Source organism: Gorilla gorilla, chromosome 3 (assembly GCF_029281585.2).
Source record: "Gorilla gorilla gorilla isolate KB3781 chromosome 3, NHGRI_mGorGor1-v2.1_pri, whole genome shotgun sequence".
Taxonomy (NCBI): domain Eukaryota; kingdom Metazoa; phylum Chordata; class Mammalia; order Primates; family Hominidae; genus Gorilla; species Gorilla gorilla.
Genome location: NC_073227.2, coordinates 190,927,634 through 190,954,081, shown reverse-complemented (window position 1 = coordinate 190,954,081; position 26,448 = coordinate 190,927,634). Strand labels below are relative to the sequence as shown.

Sequence of the window (26,448 nt, the reverse complement as noted above, 5' to 3'; positions counted from 1 at the left end):
GAGTGCTGCCCAAGGGAGTGGTTTGTTGAATTTCTTAATTTGTGTATTCTACTGACAGTGCCAGCCATTGGTTTTTAGTAAATGAGACACTTGCTTCCTAAGAGCTGTCTGTATAATCATAGGTGCCGCTGGTCAGGAGGTCTTGTACTACTTCAACCTGCTATCAGATAGTCATTCTGTACATTCTAATTCCTGTACCTCTTTGCATCTGCCCACTTCTTTCCTTCCCCACTGCTTTTGGTTCAGGCTCCCGTTCATTTCCTTCCTGGATATTGTATAATACTAGTCTCCTAGCCAGGTCTACATCGTAGCCATACGAGGATCAAGCTGATATTTGTAAACACAGAACTAGCCCTGTCACTTCTCCTTTTCAAAACCTGTGAGTGCCCCCATCCTTGGCGTTGCATACTATCCGGTCATTTTCTGGGCCAGCCTGCCTTTCCAGCCTGCTTCCCACTCCTCTGTTCTTGCACACACCACCTGGCCATCAGTGCCTAATTACAGACATTTCCCCAGGTTCTCTGTAATCATTTCTTTCAATATTCTATTCCTCTTTTGGGTCAGCTTCTCTCCCCTGGTCCACTTGGGTACTTCTTTAAAGAATCACTTCCAGAAAATTCTTCCTGGCTCATCCAAACTATTAATACTTCCATCTCTTGTCTGGTGCCCCAGTGGATCTTTGACACCCTGTGATGGGCAGCTGTCACACTGTCCTGTAACTGTCGATATATGTTCCTGTGTCCCCTGCCGGATTCTGACAAGAGGGGAAAGTCCTGTGTCCCCTGCCGGATTCTGACAAGAGGGGAAAGGCCTCAACCCCTGGCAGTGCACCCAGCGCAGGTCATTTCTCAGGTAATGCATATCGATTTGGATTGAACTGATCCCCTTTAGATGCTTCTAAAAGTAACCTAAAAGCAATGCCCTTTCATACTTTCCTGTGATTATCACATTTGCCATCTGAATTAGGTATTACCTTTGTGTGATTAGAGGCATCAAGAATCTCTGTACAGAAATAGACTCTAGAACATGGACAAGAAAGGGCAAGAAAGGGCAGTATGAATCTCTGTAATAGGACTTTGGGCATTGAGATAAGACTTAACTGATTTATCACTTAAATGATTTGACTCTGGACTGCAGTAATTGCTAAAGGAACATTTTTTTCCACAGATTTCTTGGCCCTTGACTTTAGATTCCCATATGCGTCTGTTTGTTTTCATGCTGCTAATAAAGACATACCTGAGACTGGGTAATTTATAAAGCAAAGAAGTCTAATTGCTTCACAGTTCCACATGGCTGGGGAGGCCTCAGAATCATGGTGGAAGGCAAAGGAGAAGCAAAGGCATGTCTTACACGGCAGCAGGCAAGAATAGAGCTTGCGCAGGAGAACTCCCATTTATAAAACCGTTAGATCTCATGAGACTTACTACCACAAAAATAATATGGTGGAAACCACCCCCATGATTCAATTATCTCCACTTGGCCCCACCCTTGACACATGGGGTTTATTACAATTCAAGGTGAGATTTGGGTGGGAACACAGCCAAACCATATCACCATAGTTTATATTCAGAGATCACCCTAATTATCTAAAATTCAGTATAGTTGATGCTTGAACAACAATGGGTTAGGGGCACCCACCCCCCCCAATGCAGTGGGAAATCTGTGTATAGTTTTTGACTCCCCAGAACTTAACTACTAATAGCCGGTTGTTGACCAGAAGCCTTTCTGATGACATGAACAGCTCATTAACACATATTTTGTATGCTATGTGTATTATATATCATTTTCCTACAATAAAGTAAGCTAGAGAAAAGACTGTTATTAAGAAAATCTTAAGGAGAAAATATATTTGCCATTCACTAAGGGGAAGTGGATCATCGTAAATGTCTTCAGCCTCGCCATCTTCAAGTTGAGTAGACTGAGGAGGAGGGGGAGGGGCTGGTCTTGCTGTCTCATAGGTGGTGGATGTGGAAGAGGGGGAAGGAGAGGCAGGCACACTCAGTGTAACTTCTGTTAAAAAAGAAAAAACCTGCATATAAGTGGACTGAGTGGTTCAGACCCATGCTGTTCAAGAGACTCTATGCTGATCCTGAAAGATGTTAGGTGGGATAGAATGAGCCAGTGAGAATTTTGTTCTCATTTTTTTTAATTGCAAAAGAAAATATTTTTAATTTTTGTTTAAAAAAGACATGGATATTTTGAATTCATTATGATATATGGGAAAGGAAGTGGCAGAAACATATTCATAACTGAAATGGCTTGAGTTGACTACCAGTTTTGAAAAGTTAGTATTCATGTCTTAATGAGTATTTTAGTGCCACTTTCCAATTCATATGAAATGGGGCTTCCCTCTCCATGCTTCATAAGTATAACCCTATGAAGAATGTGTTTTCATCCAGAAGGTAGCTTATGTGCCTGTGGCATCATTCCCACGCAAATTAAAATAGGGGTAACTCTCAGTAGGTGTTGCAACAAAATCCAGTTGTATCACTCTACAAATTATTCATCAGAGTAGTTGGGGCAATACCCAAATTGACTCTGCCAAGAAAAAACAATAATATTCATTTAGTACAAAACACCCCTTATACAAGAGGTCCTTTTCCTTCTAGCTCCAGAAATACATGGGCAACAGTCTTATTGATTATAGGTGGAAAAAGAAGAAATAGGACTGAACAAAGCATTTTATTAAACATTTTTAGATAAAATCCAATGGCTGGGAGGTAGGGAAGGGGTCAAAATAAAGAACATTTGATATTTGCTAAATATTTCTCTTTTGTTCTATTTATAGAAAATAAAGTAGTCTATCGAAGTTTTCCCAAAGATTATGAGGTTTAACAACTTGTCCATTGTAGCTTTTGTTAAGCCCTGGTTATGAAAGCTGTGGTCTTTGTTCTTGTATTTTGAAGGACTGCATTTTAAGCTGCTGGATTATAGTACTTACGGTTTACTCTTTGCTGGCTCAAATCCCTTTCACAATGTTAGATTGTTATTTTACTCTGCTGGCTCAAATGTCTTTCACAATGTTAGATTGTTATCAACTAAACTTTTTTTTTTTTTTTTTTTTTTTTTTTTGAGACAGTGTCTTGCTCTGTCGCCCAGGCTGGAGTGCAGTGATGCCATCTCGGCTCACTGCAACCTCTGCCTCCTGGGTTCAAGTGATTCTCCTGCCCCAGCCTCTTGAGTAGCTGGGACTACAGGAGCACACCACCACGCCCAGCTAATTTTTGTATTTTTAGTAGAGATGGGGTTTCACCATATTGGCCAGGCTGGTCTCGAACTCCTGACCTCGTGATCCGCCTGCCTCAGCCTCCCAAAGTGCTAGGATTACAGGCGTGAGCCACCATGTCCAGCTCAACTAAACTTTTCATGGTGCTGTCTGTAAGATCCTAATCCAACAAGCTGAAAAGGTACATTTGCAGAATATTTTGGCAGCGTCCAGAGTCACGTGATATCTTATGTTCTTCAGGCAACACATTGTAATTTGTTCTTAAATAATTGCCGTTGGATTCCATATAAGCATGGCTTCATACAGCAAGTGTGTAAACGTGATTATGGGTGCCTAGCAATAAGGAAATCCTACTGAACTATATGTGCAAGTTTTTGCTATCCGGGAGCTGTCCTTGTAATCGAGAAGGAATTTACTCAAAACAGAAAAGTGCAAGATCATACACCAGGGAGCAGTGTCAAGTTTGGTAGGTGCACATGCGATGGGGTGATGAGAAGGACTAGAAGTTTCTACCCTATGAGCCATGGGACTCGCAGAAAGGGAAAGGCAGAAGAGGGCCTGGATGCTGGATGGGCAGTCAACAAACATCATCTCTAGGTGGCACCCAAGCTGTTCGGTGCCCCTCCTTCCTACCCAACTCCAAGCCCATAGCACCTAGAGAACATATTGAAGTTATCTGTATGTCTTTCCACTACTAGACTGTGAGTGGACATGGTCTGTGGTTTATTGAGCTTTGTGGCACTTCCCATCCCCTAAATCCTGGCAGTGTGCCCGGCACATAATAAATACCTTTTGAAAAATCTGAAGTGAAAGAGTAAATTGAAAGTAAATTCTTACTAAAACTATTAATTCATTAGTGTTAATTCAGTGCTTACTTTGAATCAGTTTTCACAGAATTTTAGAGTAAAACGCTTTGGTACAAACAACCTGTAAATGATGCGTTATGTGTTCTGTACCTTAGTGACTTTTCCAGATGGGAGAGGATGGGAATAAAAATGAGGAAGAGGGAAAACATTTTGCTAACTGAAATCCCTGCATAAAACGAAAGTCTCTGCTTCTGTATCTTGTAAGGTCTCTAACGGAACTAGATTCCATTTCAGAACAGTTGGCTGTGTTTCTAGCCCAAAGCACCTACTGACATTATTAAAATATAATAGCACAGCAGTATCCCCTTCTCTTTACTCTGCTAGCACAATGTGTTTGAACGTAGAAAGCCAAATGTGGAGAGCCTCTGTTTGAAAACAGCTCTTGAGATACACACTTTAAAATTCAGTTTGATTTTCCATTTGTGGCATTTTCTTTAATTGAGGGGAAAAGTTATATTTACCACCCATATTTATTAGAACCTGTCTCCCAACCTGTCTTGTCTCTGATTCTCCCGTGTGGTATTTAGCCAGACATCTGCTATGGCTCGGGCACCAGGGAGTCAATAATGAGTGACCCAGCCCTTGCCTTCAACATGCTCACCACAGAATACACCTAAGGGGGCAGCTCATGCATTCTCAGACTTGAGCCCCTACAAAGGACCCAGTGCTGAAAGTCATTTATAATTATTTATAATTTATAATAACGTTTTAAACAAAACTCAAGATCTGGCTTTTAGAACACATAAAAATAGATTTGAGAAGCATCATTTCAATAAAGGATGCTTTATACATTGTGCTAATAATTCTTGTTCATCAAGGCAGCAGTACATAGGTGTTTGATATACATTTGATTGTGAATCCTTATAATTGTCTTGTACTTGCCCAAGACACACAGCCAGCGAAGGTGGTTATGTCCAGAATCCTGGCCTGGTCTCTCTCAAACCTGAGGCCATGCTCTTCACAGCTATTCTGTATCGAATAGGTCAGCTTTCCAACCACAAAGGAAACCACAAGTTTAGCCAAGTAAAGAAAGACATTTGCAAAGTCATGGCAGGGTGTCTATCATGCCATTGCAGTCTGTGCTATCTCCCTTCGCCACAGGGTTTCAGCTGGTGGTGTAATGTGTTGGCTTCCTAGGGCAGGAAAGCACTCCAGTTTAGTGGGGTTTATGGAAATCTATGGCAAAACAAAACTCTTTTCTTTCCTACTGAAAAAAAATATGATCTGAAGCTAATTTATCATCACCAGGTACCCCTTCAGTGTTGTTGTAGGCAGAATTGAAATAATAACTTCTGCCTTTGAAGAAGGCATGGCTATAGGATTAGAATGAAATGGAGGATAGAGGACTAGGTGAAGGTTAGATCTTTGGACATAGAAGTGCCACCAACCGTAATGTCTGGTGATGTTCCCCAGCCTGTGGGAGGCAGATGAGATTGAAACCAGGGTGTACATGAGTGACCTGGAGCCCATAAGTAACAGTAACACAGAGCAGAGAGCGCTAGATGAGGTGGAGCTCAGAGGAGCATGGGAAGTTGAATGAGACAGTAAGGAGCATTCTGGAAGCTGTAATGGGTAGTTAGGAGAATGCCAGAGTGATTCTGATGCAGTCCTTCCAAATGCCGGCAGAGCCCAAGCTGTGACCAGTGACGTAGACTGGAAGTCACGTCTACTGGGAGAGAAGAGGTTAAGGAACACCCAGGTGAACAATTAGGTCCTGCACAATGAAGACAGGTAATGTGGAGGAAAGAGAGCTTGTCATGGTAAGTGAAAGCAGCCTGAATCCATTTTTGAGCTCTATGAAGCAATATATAAATTTAATATAAGAAATATTTGTTCCTGTAAAAACTGTATGTTTTGATAGCAAAAAACAAAATTATGATTTCTGTGAAAAATATAATTCACATCCGGAACATCTTATGGTTGTGTTTTGTTTAAAAAGTATGTAGGTTTGGCCGGGTGCGGTGGCTCACGCCTGTAATCCCAGCACTTTGAGAGGCCGAGGTGGGTGGATCACCTGAGGTCAGGAGTTCGAGACCAGCCTGGCCAACACGGTGAAACCTCATCTCTACTAAAAATACAAAAATTAGCCAGACATGTTGGTGGGTGCCTGTAATCCCAGCTACTTGGGAGGCTGAGGCAGGAGAATCACTTAAACCTAGGAGGTGAAGGTTGCAGTGAGCCAAGATCGCCCCACTGCACTCTAGCCTGGGCAACAGAGCAAGACTCCATCTCAAAAAAAAAAAAAAAAAAAGTATGTAGATGTTTGTATTTTAGCTGCATTGCTAACCGTTTATAGTGTTTTGAATGGATGAATGCTAATGTTTATGTGTATATATTTTTGTTTTCTTAAAAACAGGTTCTTGCTCAAGTACCAACTCTATGGACCCAGGACAGGTTTGTCCCATGACCTGCTGTGAACAGTGTGTTGTCTGATAGAAGATTCGGTTGGCAAACCATCTCTCTATTGCCTTACAGAGCAAGCAAAGAAGATGGATCGATTGAAGAGCCATCTGACTGTGTGCTTTCTACCTTCTGTGCCCTTTTTAATCCTAGTATCCACTCTAGCCACCGCTAAGAGTGTGACTAACAGCACTTTAAATGGCACTAACGTGGTCTTGGGCTCTGTGCCCGTAATCATTGCCAGAACTGACCATATCATAGTCAAGGAAGGGAACAGTGCCTTGATTAATTGTAGTGTTTATGGCATCCCTGACCCACAGTTCAAGTGGTATAATTCCATTGGCAAGCTGCTGAAAGAAGAAGAGGATGAGAAGGAGAGAGGAGGAGGTAGGCTTTAAAGTTGTATCAAATGTCATAATAAAATATAAACAGGAGCTTTGGAGCCAGCACCCGTGACGTTAGTTCTTCTCATGCAAATGATTTAAAGATCTCATCTTGTCTTGTTTTTCTAAGGCAGGAGAGACTATATATCCTTAAGGATTCAAAGAAGCAATTAATTCATTTTTTTCCCTCATTGACACAGAAGACAAAGGACAAACACAGAAGTCTTTTTAAAGGCTTCTTAGAATTTTGTAATATAATACATCCAATACATTATAGAGACAAATGTAAAATGGATTTTCCTAAATAATATATTCAATTTTTAAGGGAGTTTTGTTTTCTTTCATGGAGATGGCTGGAATAAACAATATAGCCGTTGTTTATCATTAAATGTCCATTTAATTCATTGGCCGTGGATTTAAGGACCACACTTCTGAAAGAAACTTCAGTGCAAGTCTCAGCCACTGGCTGGGATTCCTGGAGACCTGGCTGCAGTTTCTAGGCTGAGGCAGGGAGGGAGGGAGGATGCAATAACAAGGAAGGATGTGGGACAACAGGAGACTGCTTGGTTTTTAATAAATGCATTTCTGACCAAAAAGTGTGAGTCACCTCACTCCGGGAAAGACTAGCCAGAGAGAGGATTGGGTCTTCGGGAATCGGTGCATTTCTTGTTTTAGATGCGAGAAGTAATTGTCTGAAAACCCAATCCTGGTCAGATTGACCAGAAGGAGTTAATCTGCTTTCCTAGGCATTTACTGTGTGAAGTAGAGGGGCTGGGGTGGGGGAGTGAAAAGAACATTGTTCTAAAGTAGCAGCTTATTAGTTTCTTCCATTCACATTGCCCTCCTGTTCCACAATTCTTTAACCAATGAGCAATCCCCAAAAGAGTTTCTGCTCCAGGAAAACCTACATTTTAAATCTCTTTCCCTCATTTTATCTTAATTGCCCTGAAAAAAGAATAGAGGCTAATGCTGTATATCTCCTTAGGAGCTAAGTGAATGGAGTTTTCTTGCAGTTGCCTACTTCTGGTTCACAGCTGTGTTCCGAATGGTTAAGGCTGCTAGCCGTCTAATTGGCCAGGATGTAGGGTTTGCTGTAGTGCTGTCACTTACATTGCTTTTGGTTAGCCAGTCAAGGTTGTAGAGCATTATAAAGCTTCTTCCTTTAAGTCAAAATATTACATATTATGAATCGTGTTTAACCTAGGAGAGTCGAACTTTTACCTACCAAGAGGAATTGTGGGACCATAGCAAAGTTAAATTAGAAGGCATCTTGGAGATATTATAGTTCAAATGCCCATTTACTGAAATTTGCCGAAAGTCCTGCTATTATTAAGTGGCTATGACTAGGCCTGTAATCCCAGCACTTTGGGAGGCCAAGGCGGGCAGATCACCTGAGATCCAGAGTTTGAGACCAGCCTGGCCAACATGGTAAAACCCCATCTCTACTAAAAATACAAAAATTAGGCGGGCATGGTGGCACATGCCTGTAATTCCAGCTACTCAGGAGGCTGAGGCAGAATAATCTCTTGAACCCAGGAGGCACGCGTTGCAGTGAGCAGAGATCACGCCACTGCACTACAGCCTGGGCGACAGAGTGAGACTCTGTCTCAATTTTAAAAAGTGGCTATAACAAGAACCTTCACTACTGACAGTGGAAAGATGAGGGAACACAACCCCTAGCCCACCTGGTTTTGGTTCCTACAGCCACTTCCTCCAGGACAAGTCAGAAGGCAGTGATGTCACACTTGTGAATGGAGGGCAATAGCCATGGTAACAAAGACACTGCAGGCCAGGTACCTTAGCAGGTCTTTCTGCAGGGCTGAGCTATCGCTAGGGAACCCACGGTGACTGAATCAAAGGGAAGAAAGACCCAAGACCTGGATCTCCCTTTTACATGGACCCCAAAGCAAAGGTTATCCCTAGGTATTAAAAAGCTGGGTTGGGGCACTGAACTCCTCAGTCCTAGAGAGGAAGAGAACTGTGGGAATAGCATAGTGCTGGGGCCTGAATTTCAATTCCAGCATTTTGAGGATTATCCCAAAGTGTAGTATCTTACTGCGTCTGAGATACATATGTGGTATCTTAGCGAAAAGGTCCTTGTAACTGCTGACTCAGCGTTGGCAAGCTGACTCTGCACCGTGCCTCCTTCATCTGTGTATTGAGGGCATTGAACTAGTTGGTAATTATATTTGGCTCCATTTTCTTTTGTTTGTGGGTGCTAAGATGGACTATAGTAGTAGCCTGTCAGTAGACCCCAAGCTAGTGGCCGCCAGTCAAAAGCCTTTGCCACAGAGAACTGCTCTATCAGAATTCAGCACTCTGGTTTGTAGCCAGCAGCCTTGCTGATAAATCAGTTAGCTATTTTAAATCTCTTTAAAACTTTCAAGTTTTAAAAAGAACTCATGATACTAGTACTTGATGTTCCAGCTCAGCTTTTGTAATTACAGTGCATGATGGTAATTTCAGAACATAAGCAACATGGGATAATATACAAAGCAGTGTACCTAACAACCAAGCAATACACAGAAAACAACAGAAATGAGAGATTCTTGCTCATAAAATATCAGAATCTGAGAGCTGGAATGGCCTATTGGTAAACCCATAGTCTTTTACCTTTTCATTTTTGAAGGGGGAAATGTCCATATTATAACATGGACATAGATTTCCATTTTCAGACCAATAGGCTAGAAGTTTATATGGAGCGGTGTTTTTTGTGTTTTGTTTTTTGTTTTTTTTTAAATCAACAAAGAGGTGATTGAATATAATATGAAAAATACTAGGCCAAGCGCGTGGCTCATGCCTGTAATCCCAGCACTTTGGGAGGCCGAGGTGGGTGGATCACGAGGTCAGGAGATTGAGACCATCCTGGCCAACATGGTGAAACCCCGTCTCTGCTAAAAATACAAAAATTAGCTGGGCGTGGCGGTGCATATCTGTAATCCCAGCTACTCAGGAGGCTGAGGCAGGAGAATCGCTTGAACCTGGGAGGCAGAGGTTGCAGTGAGCTGAGATCGCGCCACTGCACTCTAGCCTGGTGACAGACTCTGTCTGAAAAAAACAAAAAAAAGAAAAATGATACTACTATCCTAGAACCTTACCTAAGACTACTGTTAGAACCAAACTAACAAAATTATAATTTTCATTAACAACTGCTGCCATTTACTAAGTCCCTGCAGCAAGTGACATATATTATTTCTAATCCTTATAATAAGCCCTACAGTGAAGTGTTATTAATCCTCATGTATACAGATGAGAAACCAGGTGAAACCAGAGGGTATGACACAACCAGAGTGTGGCCAGCGGGTATTCATTCTCCCTCTGTGCCCCACCACATCATCCTTTAGGTCCTGTAGGTGAAAAATGTTGAAGAGCCTCTCACTCAGACTGAGTGAATATGAGAAGAACTCCTAGATGGAAAAGGCATCCTCACTACCGATAGCAAGGTCAGACAGTTTTAGGATTTGTGCCGGAACATGTGTGTGTACATGGCATGCACATGCACGAAAAAGGCATTCAGAAATCATCGGTGAGTCACTCGAGGGGCACACTGCCATTCACTTTGTGATTAGCCTGGAAAGGAGCAATTTCATGTCTCGTTTCTGCTGAAAAGGTGAGAGAGCTGTTATTCATGCCAGCCCCTCCAGGCCCAGAGAGAATGGGGCTATTTCCTGTCATTGGCAGGAGCAGCAGCTGGTTTGCTTTGCTTGCCTGGTGCTGTCACTTCAATTCCACAGGATCAGGACAGGCTAATGTGTGATCTATCTGGAAGACTTTTGTTTTTGTAGTTCAGCAAAGAACCTGTTTGAGGTAGTCCACCCACCATAAAGCAGACAACACAAATAACCACAGATGGCCACGAAATATACTGTTTTCAGTTTTCCTTTTGCTAGAAGTGAGTAGAAATGTATAGTAGCCAGGAATTAAGTCCTAACTATTTCAGGCACTAATTATCCAATGTGTTTTCACTGTTGCTTCTTACTGTGACTTTAAACCATTTACATTAACATTAGCACCTCTCTGAGATAAGTAACGAGGATTTCAAGAAAGTCAGCTGGTTTCAGCCCTTGTAAACATGTCTGGGTTTGTTAGAGATTAAGTTTGAAATTCTTCCATTAAGTTAGGTTTTTTTACTTTTCCTGTGGATTTGTTTTCTGTGCTCTTGTAGTGTCTGGTTGCCAAAAACAATTAAGCACTGAGTCTACAATTGTCACAACTGCTACTATAGTGCTATGGAATTCATTATTATAAATTTTGCCTCTAGTTTACTTTGCTTTATTGTTTTTATCCCTCTACTTTTGCAGGTTTCTTTGAAGAGATTGTAATATGCCTTTTAACTGGTTCTGCAAGGGACCATGACAAGTGTCAGCCAGTGATAAGATTGTAGTTATCACCTCCCTACTTAATATTTATATATCAATAGGTCAGTGTCCACAGCATTAGATGTAAATTATCCTTTATCTCTAAGATCAGTGTGAAGTGGTGTATTAACCTGTTATACTGAATTCTTGTTTAGTATATTAAATACTTGAGATTTAAAACACTCATCAAGGCCATGTGCAGTGGCTCATGGCTATAATCCCAGCACTTTGGGAGGCCAAGATGGGAGGGTCACTTGAGCCCAGGAATTCAAGATCAGCCTGGGCAACATAATGAGACCCTGTCTCTATGGGAAAAGAAAAGTTAGCAGGGCTTGGTGGCACATACCTGTAGTCCCTGCTACTGGGGAGGCTGAGGTGGGACCATTGCATGAGCCTGGGAGTTTGAGGCTGCAGTGAGCCTTGATCACAATACTGCTTTCCAGCCTGGGCAATAGCAAGATCCTATCTCAAAAACAAACAGAACATCAAATGGTAGCAAACACAATTTATGATTTGTGAACATATGTACATATTATTGGAAAATATGTAATTATGAATATATGATTGGAAATTGAGAAGAATCACCCTATATAGTCTTTAAGGAAGTTCTATGACTTTTCTCAACCACGGTTTTCTTGTCTATGAAATAGAGATAATCCTTTTTTACTACAAGTGGGATTGTGAGTCTTAAATGCTTAGCAGAGGTACCTGGAATATAGCAAGCTCTCAGTAAGTGGCACTGCTATTATTATTGTTAATATTATACTATATCCTCACAATAATAGGTTTCAATTGCTAAAAATCCCTGTTTCTTAATATAGTGTGTTTTGTAAAGAAAGAGTTTTCTGGGTAATTTAATATTCTCTCTCTCAATTTCTCAACCTTTCCAAAACTCAGTAAATGCAAAAGAAATTCCTATCCCTTAAATGTTATTTGAAATTTCAAAATAATGTCCTGACTGCTATGACAGTGAGTTTGGGATTCTCTTCTCATCAGAGGCCTCCTTTCCTGGTGCATCACTTCTGCGTACAAAGGGCCCTTTGATATCTAATGTGCTTCTACCTCGGAAGAAAGCAGTGTATGTGGAAATTACGAAGTATTATGTACCAGATGAATTTTGCATTTGCCTAACCCCGTGGTTCTCAGCTGCGAACTGTTTTCTCCACAGAGGACACGTGGCCAAGTCTGGAGACATTTTTGGTTGTCATAACCAGTAGGGTCAGCCTGGTTGTGCTCCTGGCTTCAAGTGGGTAGAGGCCAGAGGTGCTGCTAAACAGCCTACATTGCACAGGACAGACCCCTACAATAAATAATTATCCAGCCCCAAATGTCAGTAGTACCCGAGTTGAGAAACCCTGCTGTAACCCAAAGGAGCAACCCCTTGGCTAACTAAAGAATCGTTCCAAAGTAGATCCCATAGAAGCAGTTTAATTTACGTTACTAAGGTTAATTTTCTGAATTGAGCCATATCAAATGCCAACCTGGTAACCACCATTTGTATGTTTCTTCAGTGAGTTGTGCTCCACTTGGGATGTGAGCCCAGATAGCTTTAGTCTTAGCAGTGAAAAGACCCTTCCACATCCATTTCAGATATGGATGACAGCTAAGATTCCCAAAATGGAAGTGATTAATGTGAACTAAGTGTAGGGTGCTGTTATTTTGGAGGACCACCTGTAGCTACTCTCTAGAAAAGACTATTATGAGCCCATGTATTATGATTCCATGTTCTATGGAATTACATGCTTGGCACTTCTTTAAAAAGTAAGATTACCAGACCAAATTAGCTAGAGGAACAGATGTTTCCTTTTCCAGGAAATAAAAAGACAGTAGGTTATTTTCAGATATTAGTACCTTGAAGTAGAACAGAACTACAGATTCTGAACAGCAAAATCCTTCCATCCCCACCTTCCTGAGTTGAAAGCTTAGCTAAGCCTATATTATCCCAGGCCACCTTGGCTCTACATGGTGTAAGAATTAGCTTGTTAGAGCTGCCCTAGTCTTCTCTGAAGAGGTCTCTTGGGAGGGTTGTGGGTGGGGTTGGGGAGGCACAAGAGCACTTGCAGCTTCTGGGATTCATAACCTGATGCTGCAGTGCCTTCAAGGAGCTGTCATCTTCTGCAGATGCCTTGTAACAGGTGCAGCCATGCAGTGCTAAATTTGCTTTCAATGTTTGGTAAAAAGGCATGAATCCTATCTCTTCAGTAGCCTGTATTTCACAAAATATGTGCCACATTTATAGATACAAACACATATGCACACATTTTGTGCTTCTTTGAAGGGTGCCGATTCTATGCAATCCTCGTTTGAATGAATGTTGTATTTCATTTATTGTTTGCATAAACATTTACTGGAACTCTCACTATCTGAATATTTTTAAATTAGTTTCAAGAAACTAACATACTCGTTTTGGCAGATTTAATTCTTCTCCTGGAAAAGCATGGGTGTGTGAGGCTTAAGAGCCAAAGTGTCTAGACAGGATCGTTAATACAGTTTTAATCTGTTTATACCACTCATTGGGAATATAGACAAACCATACGTCCATCACTGTTTACACGCACGCATTCATAAAAAGATTGGAAATTTTAAAAGCTTAGCATTTGGGTATAATTTTTTTTTTCAGTCAGCTTTCTCAAGTTGAAAATGTTAATTTTTAATAAAGCTCAGTGATCCTAAGGTAAACCTGGAAAGATTGAAGGTTTCGGTAGAAGTGGTGTTTGGAGAAAAGCTGTGATTACAGTATCTGTGGAGGTTGTGCTCTCACTTTCCCTGTGATTCTTCAGTTCAGAATGCATTGCTCATTGCTGCTTCTTGCTGTACAGCAGTAATTTGCTCAGAAGTTGTTTGTGTGAGTATTAGTTCTGAAGTTGTCATCTGTTGGTTTCACACTAAGTCACAGTCACCCCTGTACCATAGAATCTCTTGCGTTTACAGGTTTAATTGTAACCATAGGATGCTATTGATCTGTTCTCTCATTGCCAGATGGGCTACCTGGCACTGTCCTATTGAGGAGACATTGGGCCATACCACGTGGGCATGCCACCATGGCGAGCACCGTGGTCCCAGGTCAGCTGCCTTCCCGGTGTGGAACCCACCATGGTTATGGCTTCTCCCAGAGAAAGTGAGCTGGAGAGGAAAGCTCTGAACTATGTCCCTGGGAAGAAACACTGTTCTTAAAAAGATTTTTTTTTTATTATTACCTTGGTTGGTTTACATCATTGCTGTTTTTCCAGTCAACCTAGGCTTGCCTGATTTGAAGAATTTCAAGAAGTCTAAGAGTGGATCATAGGCTACCTTCATTTTAAGTTGTGATCAAATCATCCTTCCAACAGTGTTACCAGCCTGACAACTACCTGCAGTGCATGGGAGTGTCCCTTACCCTACATTCTCAGCAATATTAAAAAAAAAAAAAAAAGGAAAAGAATTAATGAAAGGAGGCCGAGCTGGGCAGGAGTCGGCCATCCAGGCTGCGGTGAGTTGTGTGTGATAGAAGGGCCGTGAGCTACCGGGCCTGCCCCTTATACCTACCCAGCCAGGCAGCCATCACTTTCCACTGCCGACAATGTCACTAGCGACTCCCCTTTATTCTGGCAACCTGAAAGTTGAAAAAGTTGTTTTAAAAATGACTGTAATCTCTATAAATATAATCTAGTTTACATATTAGTGATTTTCTACACATAGACACCATTCACATTTCTTGTTTTTTGCCAATGATCTGTTCATAGCCTTTTCCCATTTTTTCTTTTGGGTTTGTCTTGACTTGCTTGATTTATAGCTGTTCATTATGTTTTAGAGTCATTAAGTATTTGTCTGTCAAACATTCTAGAATTTTCTCCTGGCACGTCATTTGCTTTTAAGTTTAATATGGTGTATTTTATATTGAAAAAAATTAATTTAGGGGAAATCTGATCCACTGGTGTTTTCCTTTACAGCTTCTGAGGTGTTTGAAATGCTTAAAAAGGACTTCCTATTTCCAGGTTATAAAAATATTTTATATTCTCCATTAATTTTATACTTCTAATTTTACATTTAAATCTTCAGAGTAGTTGGGATTTATTTTTATGTATCACATAAAGTAGGAATTTGCCTTTATTTTCTTGCAAATGAACAGTCGTCTATCCCAATAGTCTTCCCCCCCCCCGCCCCCCCACAATTTGAAATGCTGTGGTCTTCATCTTTAAACTTCTCACGCTTGGCTGCATCTGCTTCTGGACTTTCAGGTTTCCTCCACTGATTTAATCAGAGTTCACACAAGGCTTTATTGGGAAATGGAGCAAGACTTGAGGATGGGGTCTTAACTGGGCTAAATGTGTGAGGCTGGGACTTGGGGTGGGGAGGAAGAAGGCCTTGCAGGCAGAGAGGGAGCATGAGGGAAGGTCCTGTGGCCCCTCTAAGAAATACAGTAAGGCAAACCTGTCAGGAGAAAAGTCATGTAAATGAGGTCGTGAAGCAGGCGGGGCTCCAGGTCTCCTGCAGGATAGATATAAAGCTCTTGCATATTTGGGGGTCCTCCTGTAATCCAGCCCTGCCTTCCTCCATCTGAGCCCTTCTCGGTTTTCTAGTGGTCAGCTCCAGCGGCTCACAGTGTTCTCTCTTGTGCTCATGTGCTCCCTGTGACCTCAAAAGTTCTTTCTCTTTTACTCGCATTCCTCTCCCTACCTGTGCCAGCGGATCTGGCTTAGCAGTGGCCTCCTCTAGGAAGCCCTTGCTCTCTGTCCCCTTCAGTCCCTCCCAGATGCCATTATACTTAACCACATGATGCTGTGGTTGTGTCTCGGAGTCTGTTTTTCTCTTGGAACTGGATGTTTATTGCAGTCAGGGGTCGTGTCTAACTCATCTTTGTATTCCCATCATCTAGCGTGGAGCCTGGTACACAGTTTGCTCAATGATATTTGTTGACTGAATTAGTGAACAAGATAAAAAAAGATCACTGCCCTTCTACAAATGTCAGCTTTGTTGTGTGGCATAACCCATGCCCTGCAGTACAGCTCAGAAACAACATCTGCTAGCTTTTGTCTTTGCAAAGGAGAGACTATCACCACAACACTGTTACCTACCTCTGGGAGATTTTCACATTTAACTCGTGTGCCTGGAGTTTCTTAGGGAAGACTGTGACGGGTCCCTGGCAATTTCTGGTCTCCAGGAGACGTGAGATGCAGCAGCCTTTGTCCTGCAGTGTGTGTGAGCATTTTAGCCTAAAGCCTCAGGTGTGCATCACTTTCCAGAACAGGAGCTGAGAGAGAGGGGATGGAGGAAGGGTATTTCAAGGCGGGGGGTGGGGGGTGGCAGGGCTACGGTCTGCGCAAGGAACAGAAAGTGTGTAACTGAGCCCAAGTGCAGGAAGAACGTGAGAGTCTTTTCTATTCAGAAGGTCATGGCGAGATGGCTGCCTCTGTTGTTTCCTCCAAAATCATTGCATGTAGAACTGACTTGGCATCTGCTGCTGACATTTTGGGTTTTATTTGTGCTGAAGCAATGCAGCTTCATGAACATTCAGTGCATAAGCTTGACATACCCACTCAGTTACAGTTTAAAATACATGGGGACTGCGCTGTGTATCCCCACTTCGCGTGTAAAGCCCCGAAGATCTGTGATAGTCACTGTGGATGTTTTATAACTTTCTGGCAGCTGAAGTCGGGACCCTTCTAGAATGAGATGCAGGGCCAGGTATTTATAGACCGATGCGAATGGTAACGTGCAGCAGCAAGAACGTTTTCGAGATGTTCCTGTCTGGACAAGTGCTGTGTGGATGGAGATTCTTCTTGAACATGAGCCCAAAGCTGATGCGGGAGGAGCCTCCAAACAGAATTTGCACCATCTTTAGTTTTCAGAGCTGTATGTGGCAGTAGAATGTGCAGAAATCTTTATTTTTCACTAATGGAAGGGCAGGCTGAGGCTGAGAGGAAATATTTGGAGTCTTGGTTCCCAGAACGAATTAATATACTGGCCTTTACAAAAAAGGGGGTGGGGGAATACAGACGTACACAACCTTGGAGGCTGTAGGACCTTAGTTCTCTTCTATGATAGTCTTAGAACTTTGTTGGCTTCCAAAGGCTTTGTGGTCTGCTAATAGTATGTTTTAATCCAGGTCACGTACTCATTTTATCATATCTCACCCAGAATTCTAAGTGACATTAACATTACCTTAACCGATAAAATAAAGATGATGATTGTTTCCAGAGGAATCTAGTAATGCACTGAAAACGAAAGAGACGTTTTGGTATCCTTGTCCTCCATTGGAAACAGGAAATTGCTGGCAGAGAGAGCTGTGATGATCTCATTTAACTAGATTGTTACAGCTCATGCTGTGGGTAATAACCTACCTGCTTTAGGATTATAATATATGCACTCACATTTGTCATGGTTTATAGTTAATATAGTCACTTCACAGATACATGACTGGGCTTCAAACTTTCAGAACAAATACAATTAAATATTGGATAAAGTATATGAAAACCATTAGTCGGTGGACCCAATGAGCTGGGCTAAGAATCTGAATATACTCCTAAGTAATAATTTATCTGTTAGACATCTCACAGATTTCCCCAAAATGAACCACACATATCACCTAATTAGACTGCATTTGATTCCAAGCTATGCCCCTTTTAACAATGTCACAAGAAATGTTTGAAGTGCCTATAAGTAGTTGTCCGAATTGAACTACTTGGTTGTAGATTAGAGAAATACATATCAATACACAATTAAAATCATATCTGAAAACTCAAAGTTCACGTTCAGAAACATTTTTAAATATTCAATAGAGGAAAGCATTGGGATGTTGTAACTAGTATTTTCACATTTTATTTTTCTATAACAATTAGAACATAATGATCAGTAAAGTTGTTACTTAGGTTTGGCGAAAAAGCTGTTGGTATTACCATCAGATGCCTGTCTTGTTAGTGTTCTCTTCTGTACCCAGGTTCAGACTACTTTATCCTTATATTTACAGATAATTGTTCCAAAAAGTGGTACAGATGGGGAGGAGGTAAACAAACTGATCCTAACCATTCTTCACACAAATAATCTCACCTTCTCACACTCCTCCACTCTATTTTCTGCTATATTTTCCAACAAAAGGAAGGTAAATATGAGAAACTACAAGCATAGCCTGTAAGTCTCTAGAACCCAACGTCTTCTCTATGGAATAAGCTTTCAATCAGTTAGACTTTTGTTCTGTTTTTGTCCATGCCTGCTGCAGTCTACTTTTATGAGACATGCAAATTATAAGAAAATAAATTGACAAGGTAACTTTCCTGGCCTCAGGTCATTGTATATTTGAAAAAATCTGCAGCTGAAATATCAAAATTTATGTTCATGGGATGAAAGTATTAGAAGCCTTGCCGATGTCCCATCTGAATTAGCGAGAATTTCACAGACCGAGTAGGTTGGTTTGTTCATACACATTCACAAGAAGCTGAAAATTCAGTAGATTTTCCAAGCCAGTGTTTTCTACTCTTGGAGGAAATACACTGGCTGAATTGTTAGAAAAGGGTTACTCAGGGACACCAGAAACTGCTCTTCACAGATGTTCTTTCAGAAGGCACAGTCATGTGAGAGCATCCACCGAGAGGCTCCCGCCGGATTCCCCCTGGCCAGTGGGTAGGAGGAACTGTAGAACCCCGGGAGGTACCTCATTGACACATCCAGCTTCCTTAAGAAAGTTCCTTGGAGCAGAGGACACTGCGGGAAAACAGGCCCTGTGTTGCCTTATTCCGTAGTCCATTGGAACCCTGTATTAACAACAAAAAACAACAAAAAAAAGTTGCTTTTGGGAAATACCAGGCTTTCTATTAGAATTAAAACTCACTACCATAAGGAGAGCAAACAAATAATATACAGTGCAATAATAGATACTTAAAAGGAAACTCTGAGTTCAGTTGCCCCAGCTCTCAGGAGAGGTTTCTCTAGTCGGCTTGGGGAACTAGAATGTTTTTATGGAGAAATGTCTGCCTGTTCCTTAGAACTCCCCAAAAGCCTAACTGAGATCTTCATTTGCTCTATGGGACAGTCCAGGGAGGTAGTAGGGTTTCAGAAGGGCTCAAACCTAACACCCTGAAGCCACATCTGGTATCATGTTTCACAGGGGTCTTTGACCTGCAGGTAGATGGGCAGGCTAAATTCAAACCAAAGTGTTTCACTGAATTCAAAGTATCATTCCTGAGGCGATGCTAGATCCTTTCTAGAGAGGGTGGTGGGGGTAAGAAAACTCGCATTTATTATCAATATGTGTTCTCCTGCGTGTCAAGCTTGTTTTCAACTTGATGGGTCTGTAATTTATTTGCAAGGCTAAAACAAATTGATATTAATTCATATCCAGCCTCTGAATACTCATATTGTTAGCTTGTAACTTTAAATAGTATAGATAATTCACTGTGGAGTCTCAAAATGAATGATACAAATTATGTTTTAATTAACTGAGATCATACAAGGATTACTTCAATCTTAAATTTGAGAAACTCAGGTAAACAATTTAATTGCATTAACCTCCCCAGTGAACATATATTCAATGGAGGCATGCTCACTGGCAGGTTAGAGAATCAATTGCTTTTAAAGTTAAGGAACTCTTCAATAAGAGCACAGTGTTTTCCAGATTGTTTCTCTCATTTTTCACTAGGATGTGGAGTTAGACAATATGGTTTGGTAGTTAAGAGTGCAGCCTCTGGAACTCAAGTTCATTTTCAGTTCTACGGCTTCCAAGCCGGTGCCCTTGGGAGTGTTGTCTAACCTGACTGTGCCTCAGTTTCCTCATCCTGTAAAACGGAGGCAGTGTCAGGGGCCACCTTGCAGAGTTATTGTGAGGATTAAATGAGCTGATGCATGTCACTGCCTGCCACATAGTAAGCATGTGAAGTCGACGTTCATAGACTTCATAGATGTTCTTCATAGATGTTCTTAGAAACGTATCAGTTTGTAGTCATGGGAGCTGTGTGTCCTTGGTTGAATTCTCTTCTCTCCCTTCCGACAGGAAAATGGCAAATGCACGACAGCGGCCTCCTGAACATCACCAAGGTATCCTTCTCAGACCGAGGTAAATACACTTGTGTGGCTTCTAACATCTACGGCACCGTGAACAACACGGTGACCTTGCGCGTCATCTTCACTTCTGGAGACATGGGTGTCTACTACATGGTCGTGTGCCTGGTGGCCTTCACCATCGTCATGGTCCTCAATATCACCCGCCTGTGCATGATGAGCAGCCATCTAAAGAAGACTGAGAAGGCCATCAATGAGTTCTTTAGGACCGAAGGTGCAGAGAAGCTGCAGAAGGCATTTGAGATCGCCAAGCGCATCCCCATCATCACCTCCGCCAAAACTCTAGAGCTTGCCAAAGTCACCCAGTTCAAAACCATGGAGTTCGCCCGCTACATCGAAGAGCTTGCCAGGAGCGTGCCTCTGCCACCTCTCATTATGAACTGCAGGACTATCATGGAGGAGATTATGGAGGTGGTTGGGCTGGAGGAGCAGGGGCAGAATTTTGTGAGGCATACTCCAGAGGGCCAGGAGGCCGCAGACAGGGATGAGGTCTACACAATCCCCAACTCTCTGAAGCGGAGCGACTCCCCTGCCGCTGACTCGGATGCCTCATCGCTGCACGAGCAACCTCAGCAAATTGCCATCAAGGTGTCAGTTCACCCACAGTCCAAAAAAGAGCATGCAGATGACCAAGAGGGTGGACAGTTTGAAGTCAAAGATGTAGAGGAGACAGAACTGTCGGCGGAACATTCCCCCGAAACTGCAGAGCCTTCTACCGATGTCACGTCCACCGAGCTAACATCTGAAGAGCCAACACCTGTTGAGGTACCAGATAAGGTACTGCCGCCAGCTTACCTGGAAGCCACAGAGCCAGCAGTGACACATGACAAAAACACCTGCATTATTTACGAAAGCCATGTCTAATACCAACCCCGAAAAGCTATGCATATCAAGAAAATCAGGGGCTGCTCCTTGTAATACAGATGTAGTACGCACTTGCCGCTAAGCCTTACCAGGAGACTCTCATCCCTTAGGTAGGAGTGATGCCACTTTAAAAGGAGAAACACCTGCCTGCAGTGAATGGGACTGGAATTTCCCCAGTAGAGAAGGGTGCGAGAAACATCAGGGTGCAGAATTGATATCAGACAGAAGGTGTCTATGTGATAATGAGTTTTAGAGGCTGATCTCTGCCAAATACCTTAATTGGTGATGCCTTCTTGGCAAAGAGTACACCACTGTAAGATATTCTGAGTTCAAGAACCCTGTCCAGTGCACCCTGCATTGCTTTTCCTTTTAAAAAGTATAGGTCTGCTACAATAGCAAATGCATGTACGTGGGTTTTTTGCACTTTCTTCTCAGTTTTAATTTTGATTTTCCTTTATAATGGGGTCATTGTTATTAATACTAATTGTTCTTTCTGGTTTAGTCCTCATTGCCATTTTTGTCCTTATGTTTCCCTAGAACACGTACCTCAGAGACTTTGGTATCAGTCACCAGTACCAGGGCTGATATCTACAAGTCACATTACATTTGTCATGTTCCAAAGTAGTTACGAGGCTTGTTTTTTTTTTCATTCCCCAGGCCTATTTCCATAGATAGCTTTTTTTTGTTTGTTTCCAACGAAGCTGCTGTTAAACGAAACTGAGAAAAACTTTGCCCCGGAATAGCACTTTAATAGTCAAAAATGTGTTTACCTGTCTGATTGAGTGAGCCTTTTGGTGAGCTCAGCTGAGATGTAGAGGGAGATTGTAAAAGGTTAAATATACCCACACCACCCATGAAAGTCACTGTTTAAGTTACATCATCCTCCAAATAAAGACTGATTCTTTACCTGGAAAATGTATTGCTTCCAAAGACATCGGATTCAGTGTATTCCTGTAGGTTATAGAATATTGGCTTCCAGACAGGCTTGCAGGGACCATATGCTGTTGGGTGACGTATAACCAGGTCCACTTTTGTGAACTGCATAGCTGACTTGGTTGTCCTTAAAGGGGAAAGCGAAAGGTTAGGGTAATAGCAAAGGGAACTGTGCCATCAAATTTTATGCCAAAACTGTTGAATAATTATGCAGTCCTGCAAGAAAGTGGTTATATGTGAGGTGCGTGATGTTATGGAAAGAAGACAAAATTAGTCATCCAAAGGCTTAATACCCACTGTGCCAATAACCAGCTGCCTGGCTTTGGACAAGTCTGGACCTCAGGTCCCTTATCTGTAGAAGGGGCAGATGACATGAGCTCTGAGCACTGTTGAAATGGTATCACTGTCTCACAGAACCAAACCAATATTCACATCCTTGCTCCTTTTCACAATCACTTTAAAGATTTTTGCTTTCATCTCTTGGTCCACCTAACATTTTCATGCTTCATTACTTAAATAAGAATGTTGGTTTTGAGAAATAGCATTTTAAACAAATTGTGGATCTTCTCCTTCCAAAAAAAACCGTTAGGATCACATCTGCAATTAAGATTTAATATTGGTGAGAATGAGTGGTTTTATTTAATTTTCCCTTATAAGCAAAGGAGACAGTAATCTTAATAAATTCATAGGGGCCGTGGCCACATCAGGTAATGGGGTTATGATGTCCAAGATTGCATGGATCACATTGGTGATGAGAGCAGACCCAGATGTTTAGTTCTCACTCTGTCACCATCTGAGGAGGTGACCTTGGACAACTCCCTTCCTCTCTCTGGGGTTTAATCTTTTTCATCTGTAAAATATGCAGGTAGTACTCGAGGGTCTACAGGATCCCTTCTAGTTGAAACATTTATAGTTCACAGAAAGTTTGCAGTCTTCCAGGATAACCAACTCCCGTTGCATGAGACAAGCAAAAAATGGGTCCATGAAATTGGATACTTTTGCCATCCAAACTTTACAACAAACATTATCTGGCTCTGTAATTGAGAGCAGTGGGCTTGGTTTTAAACCTAGCCTTGATTAGTTTGTTTATAGATAACTGTTGTGGAAGGTAATAGAACTAGTCATGGAGTTTGATCAGACATCTCTTGAAAAGGACTGAACTGTTGACTTCTGGTTAGAAGTGCTTTGGGCAGTCACATAAAGAAATGAGCAGTGAGAAATCAGGAGAAATTATGACTCCTGTTGGGCTTTCTGGACTAGCATTGTATGTTTTTGGGTTGCAGAAAAGTTTTAACACCACCTCTTAGAATATAAAAATTTTCCAGTTGTCATGGAGGTCCACAGATTCATTACCATGGGTTTATATGCCCAAAGCAACAACAGAGGACTTAAGTTCATTTTGTGATACTGTATGGATGTTACCCCATCCTATTCAGTTGTCATTCCACCCAAACCTGTGTGTAGGTTTCCACATGGAAAGGAGAAGGCATCCATTCCACCTAGACATTGAATAGTGATAATAAGCTAAAAGTGGGCAGATTTTCAGTGGAGCAAGAGCAGAAATATGCGGCCAAAGAATGTTTCCTGATTGGTTTTGCTGCTTTAGACTGCAGTGGGGAGAGCTTATGTAGATTTTCAAAACTTTCTCCCTCTTTAAGGCATCATAATGCTCTCGGTTTTGATAATAGCTGACATAAAGGGAGGTTGACTTAAAATGGGAATTTCTCCTTCCAAAAATGCTACACTCTTCCTATCCATCCTACAGCTTCTTTATGAAATGAGAGGCCCTCCTGCTAGAATATGAAATGCAGAAGACCTCATGACTTTCAGCTGATTTTTCAAAGATAAAGTGAACTGTTCAGCTTCATAGAAATTCATGCGAGTGTGACTGAATGTGTGTGCATACACACTCATGCACATTGGACTCATTTGGGCAGTTTTAAAAGCTTCACACTAAATCCAAAGCCTCGTCCTTTGGGTCGTATGTAGTCGTTTGTAAAATCAATTTCTGGCTTCTGAGTCATCCTGGTCATATCTCTAGCAATGTTTTTCTTGAAATTCTGAAAATGATTCACATATGTGTGTACATTTAATTCACTTAGATGATCTGTAAACTTGGATGGTATTTATTCTAAATGGGGAAAACAATTTTATATGGAAAAATCTATGTAATTTATAATGGTTTTGTTTTATATATTATATTTTCATATCTCTAGGGCACATCTATCCTCATCTTTTTGTATACCATACTTAGCAAAAAGAAATACTAATACTTGACTAAAATCTCTAGGAACCAAACGTGATACATGTGATATATAGCTTCTAGAAATCGCTCTAAAAATCTCTGAATGTCTCATCCATCCCAAGCATTATTGTGCTGTGTCATTATGTCCAGAATGATTTGTCTTGGATGCTTATGAGCATTCCTTTTTCACAACTAAGGTTGAAAGACCTGACATCTCACACAATGGGGTTCTGGAATTCCCCTTTCCTCCTTTATCTGTTTTTATTGTTTGTTTCATTTTTAATTGCACCAGTCTATGTTGTCGAAACTTTGTTTTGAAGGGCAAATGTGAGATAACAAGAAAGCAATGTGATGGAAAGACTGGATGAATTTACCTATGGCTATGTAAATTATTTTAATGGACTGACAAGATGTTTCAAGTCTAATGCTTGGATCTTTATTTATTGGTGATCTAGGATCTGCTCAGCTCTTTAGTACATGAAGAAAATCAGGTACAAAGGACATTTGCATGTTTGGAACAGCATGCTCTAAGCCCTGTGCAGCCAACACAAATTAACTTGACTGTAGAAACACCAATTCCAGCTGCTGGAAGAAACGGTTTAGAAAGGCAAACCAGATACCTTTTATTCTGCCCTAGGAAATACAGTGTTGATCAGTGCTAAAACTCTTCAGTGGCAGTCACTGTGGTTCTTTTAACTGGGGATTTCCTTTCAGTGTTTCATTTGGTACCAAAACAGAGCATTTACCTTACATTTCAGATACTCTGTTTTCTCAGCGTTGTTCAGATACTTTCCTTTACCACTCTTCACGTATCCTTTTGGCATTGACTAATTCTATAAATGTTCCTATTCTTGGTTTTTAAACCAAGTAATTCATACTCTTAAAATATCTACCAAATCTCATTGTATTTTCACATATTTTGAGCATCAAGATACTGGTCATTTTAAAAAATCCTTCAGTGAATAGCACAGTTTATTTTCCTAATGACATTTTTAGGGTTTGTTCATTGATCAACCAGGTTTGGGTTACACAAATCAATTGTGGGGGAAAAATCAAATAAAACAGTTGCTGATTATATTTTCCAAAGGACTGAGCATTTATCTTTTATTCACGAAGATACCATATGAGGATGATAATGATCTTTAACAGATTTTTTAGAGATAGAATTTATAAAGAGGCTGATACTAAGAATACTACAATCAAAATTGAAGCTAGAGAATGTAAAAATAGAAAGTAAATAGTTCTAAGAATATTCTGGCATAAATTATTTTTATTTAGCCAATAAAATAGCCTCCAAACGTATATCTCAGACACCATAGAGCTGCTAACAATGAGAATCAAGGAAGATGCTTGCACTTAGATTTCGTTTGTTGTATTTCAGTAGTTCTGGATGTCCTTTGTTAAAATTGGAAAATGGAAAAATGTCTCGACAGAAATGTCAATCTGGTGATTTTGTGAACTGTAAAATGTTCACTTTTAAAAATAAAGTTGTAAACAAATGACTCATATAAGTTGGTATTACAGTAGCAAAAACAGAAAACCATGTGATCCATCCTGTATTTTGATTGATGCTTTAATAAAGGGTTTGCACAGCTGTGTGGAATGTGTGTCGTGTCCCACCTGAAGGGTGTGTAACTGTGGCTTGACTCATTCTTTCCAGTGGTATAAAACCTGCAGTCAGCTCTTACTCCTACCCTTTGCATCTGTAGCATTTCTTGGGAAAAGAGAAAAATGAAGTAATTTGTATGTAAACCCTGCATAATTTCGTCCCACTACAGAAGCCTAACTCTGTCCTGACAAATCTTACAGCAATCGATTTTAATCTATATCAAGAAATAATTTTTAGCACGTCACATTGAGCTTGCTTTAGGGAATCCAAGAAAGAAACTCACATCCCTAAAATATTCCACAGGGAGAAGGCATCAGTAGCAGAAATGCCACAAAGCACCTAGACAACACCAAATCCAAGAACATGCTAAGTAGGTTTATTTGACAATCAGTAAACGGCAAAAATGAAATTCCTCTTGGTTGAGATGATTTTGTGGAGTGTATATAAGTGAACCAAGAAAGGAGACTACCAAATGGAAAGTGCAACAAAAGAAACGGGCAGCAAGTTAGTATTGTAGTACAGGACAGAACAAAT

General features: G+C 41.1%; 1 protein-coding gene across 5 annotated transcripts in view; it reads left to right on the top strand.

Annotated features, from left to right (window-relative positions):
- The window catches only part of MFAP3L (microfibril associated protein 3 like), a 39,960-nt gene extending 14,048 nt beyond the window's left edge, over positions 1-25,912 (top strand). Inside the window, exons 2-4 of one of the 5 annotated variants that reach the window (XM_019025725.4) lie at positions 6,449-6,486; positions 6,568-6,879; positions 20,196-25,912. In XM_019025725.4, the coding sequence (XP_018881270.1) occupies positions 6,449-6,486; positions 6,568-6,879; positions 20,196-21,127 (1,282 nt within the window). In that variant the 3' untranslated portion in view covers positions 21,128-25,912. Of the gene's footprint in view, positions 1-6,448; positions 6,880-8,635; positions 8,799-20,195 lie in introns of those variants that run through there. The other 4 variants (XM_055384200.2, XM_019025726.4, XM_055384201.2 and 1 more) reach the window with 4 other exon arrangements.
- The last annotated feature ends 536 nt before the right edge of the window (positions 25,913-26,448 follow it).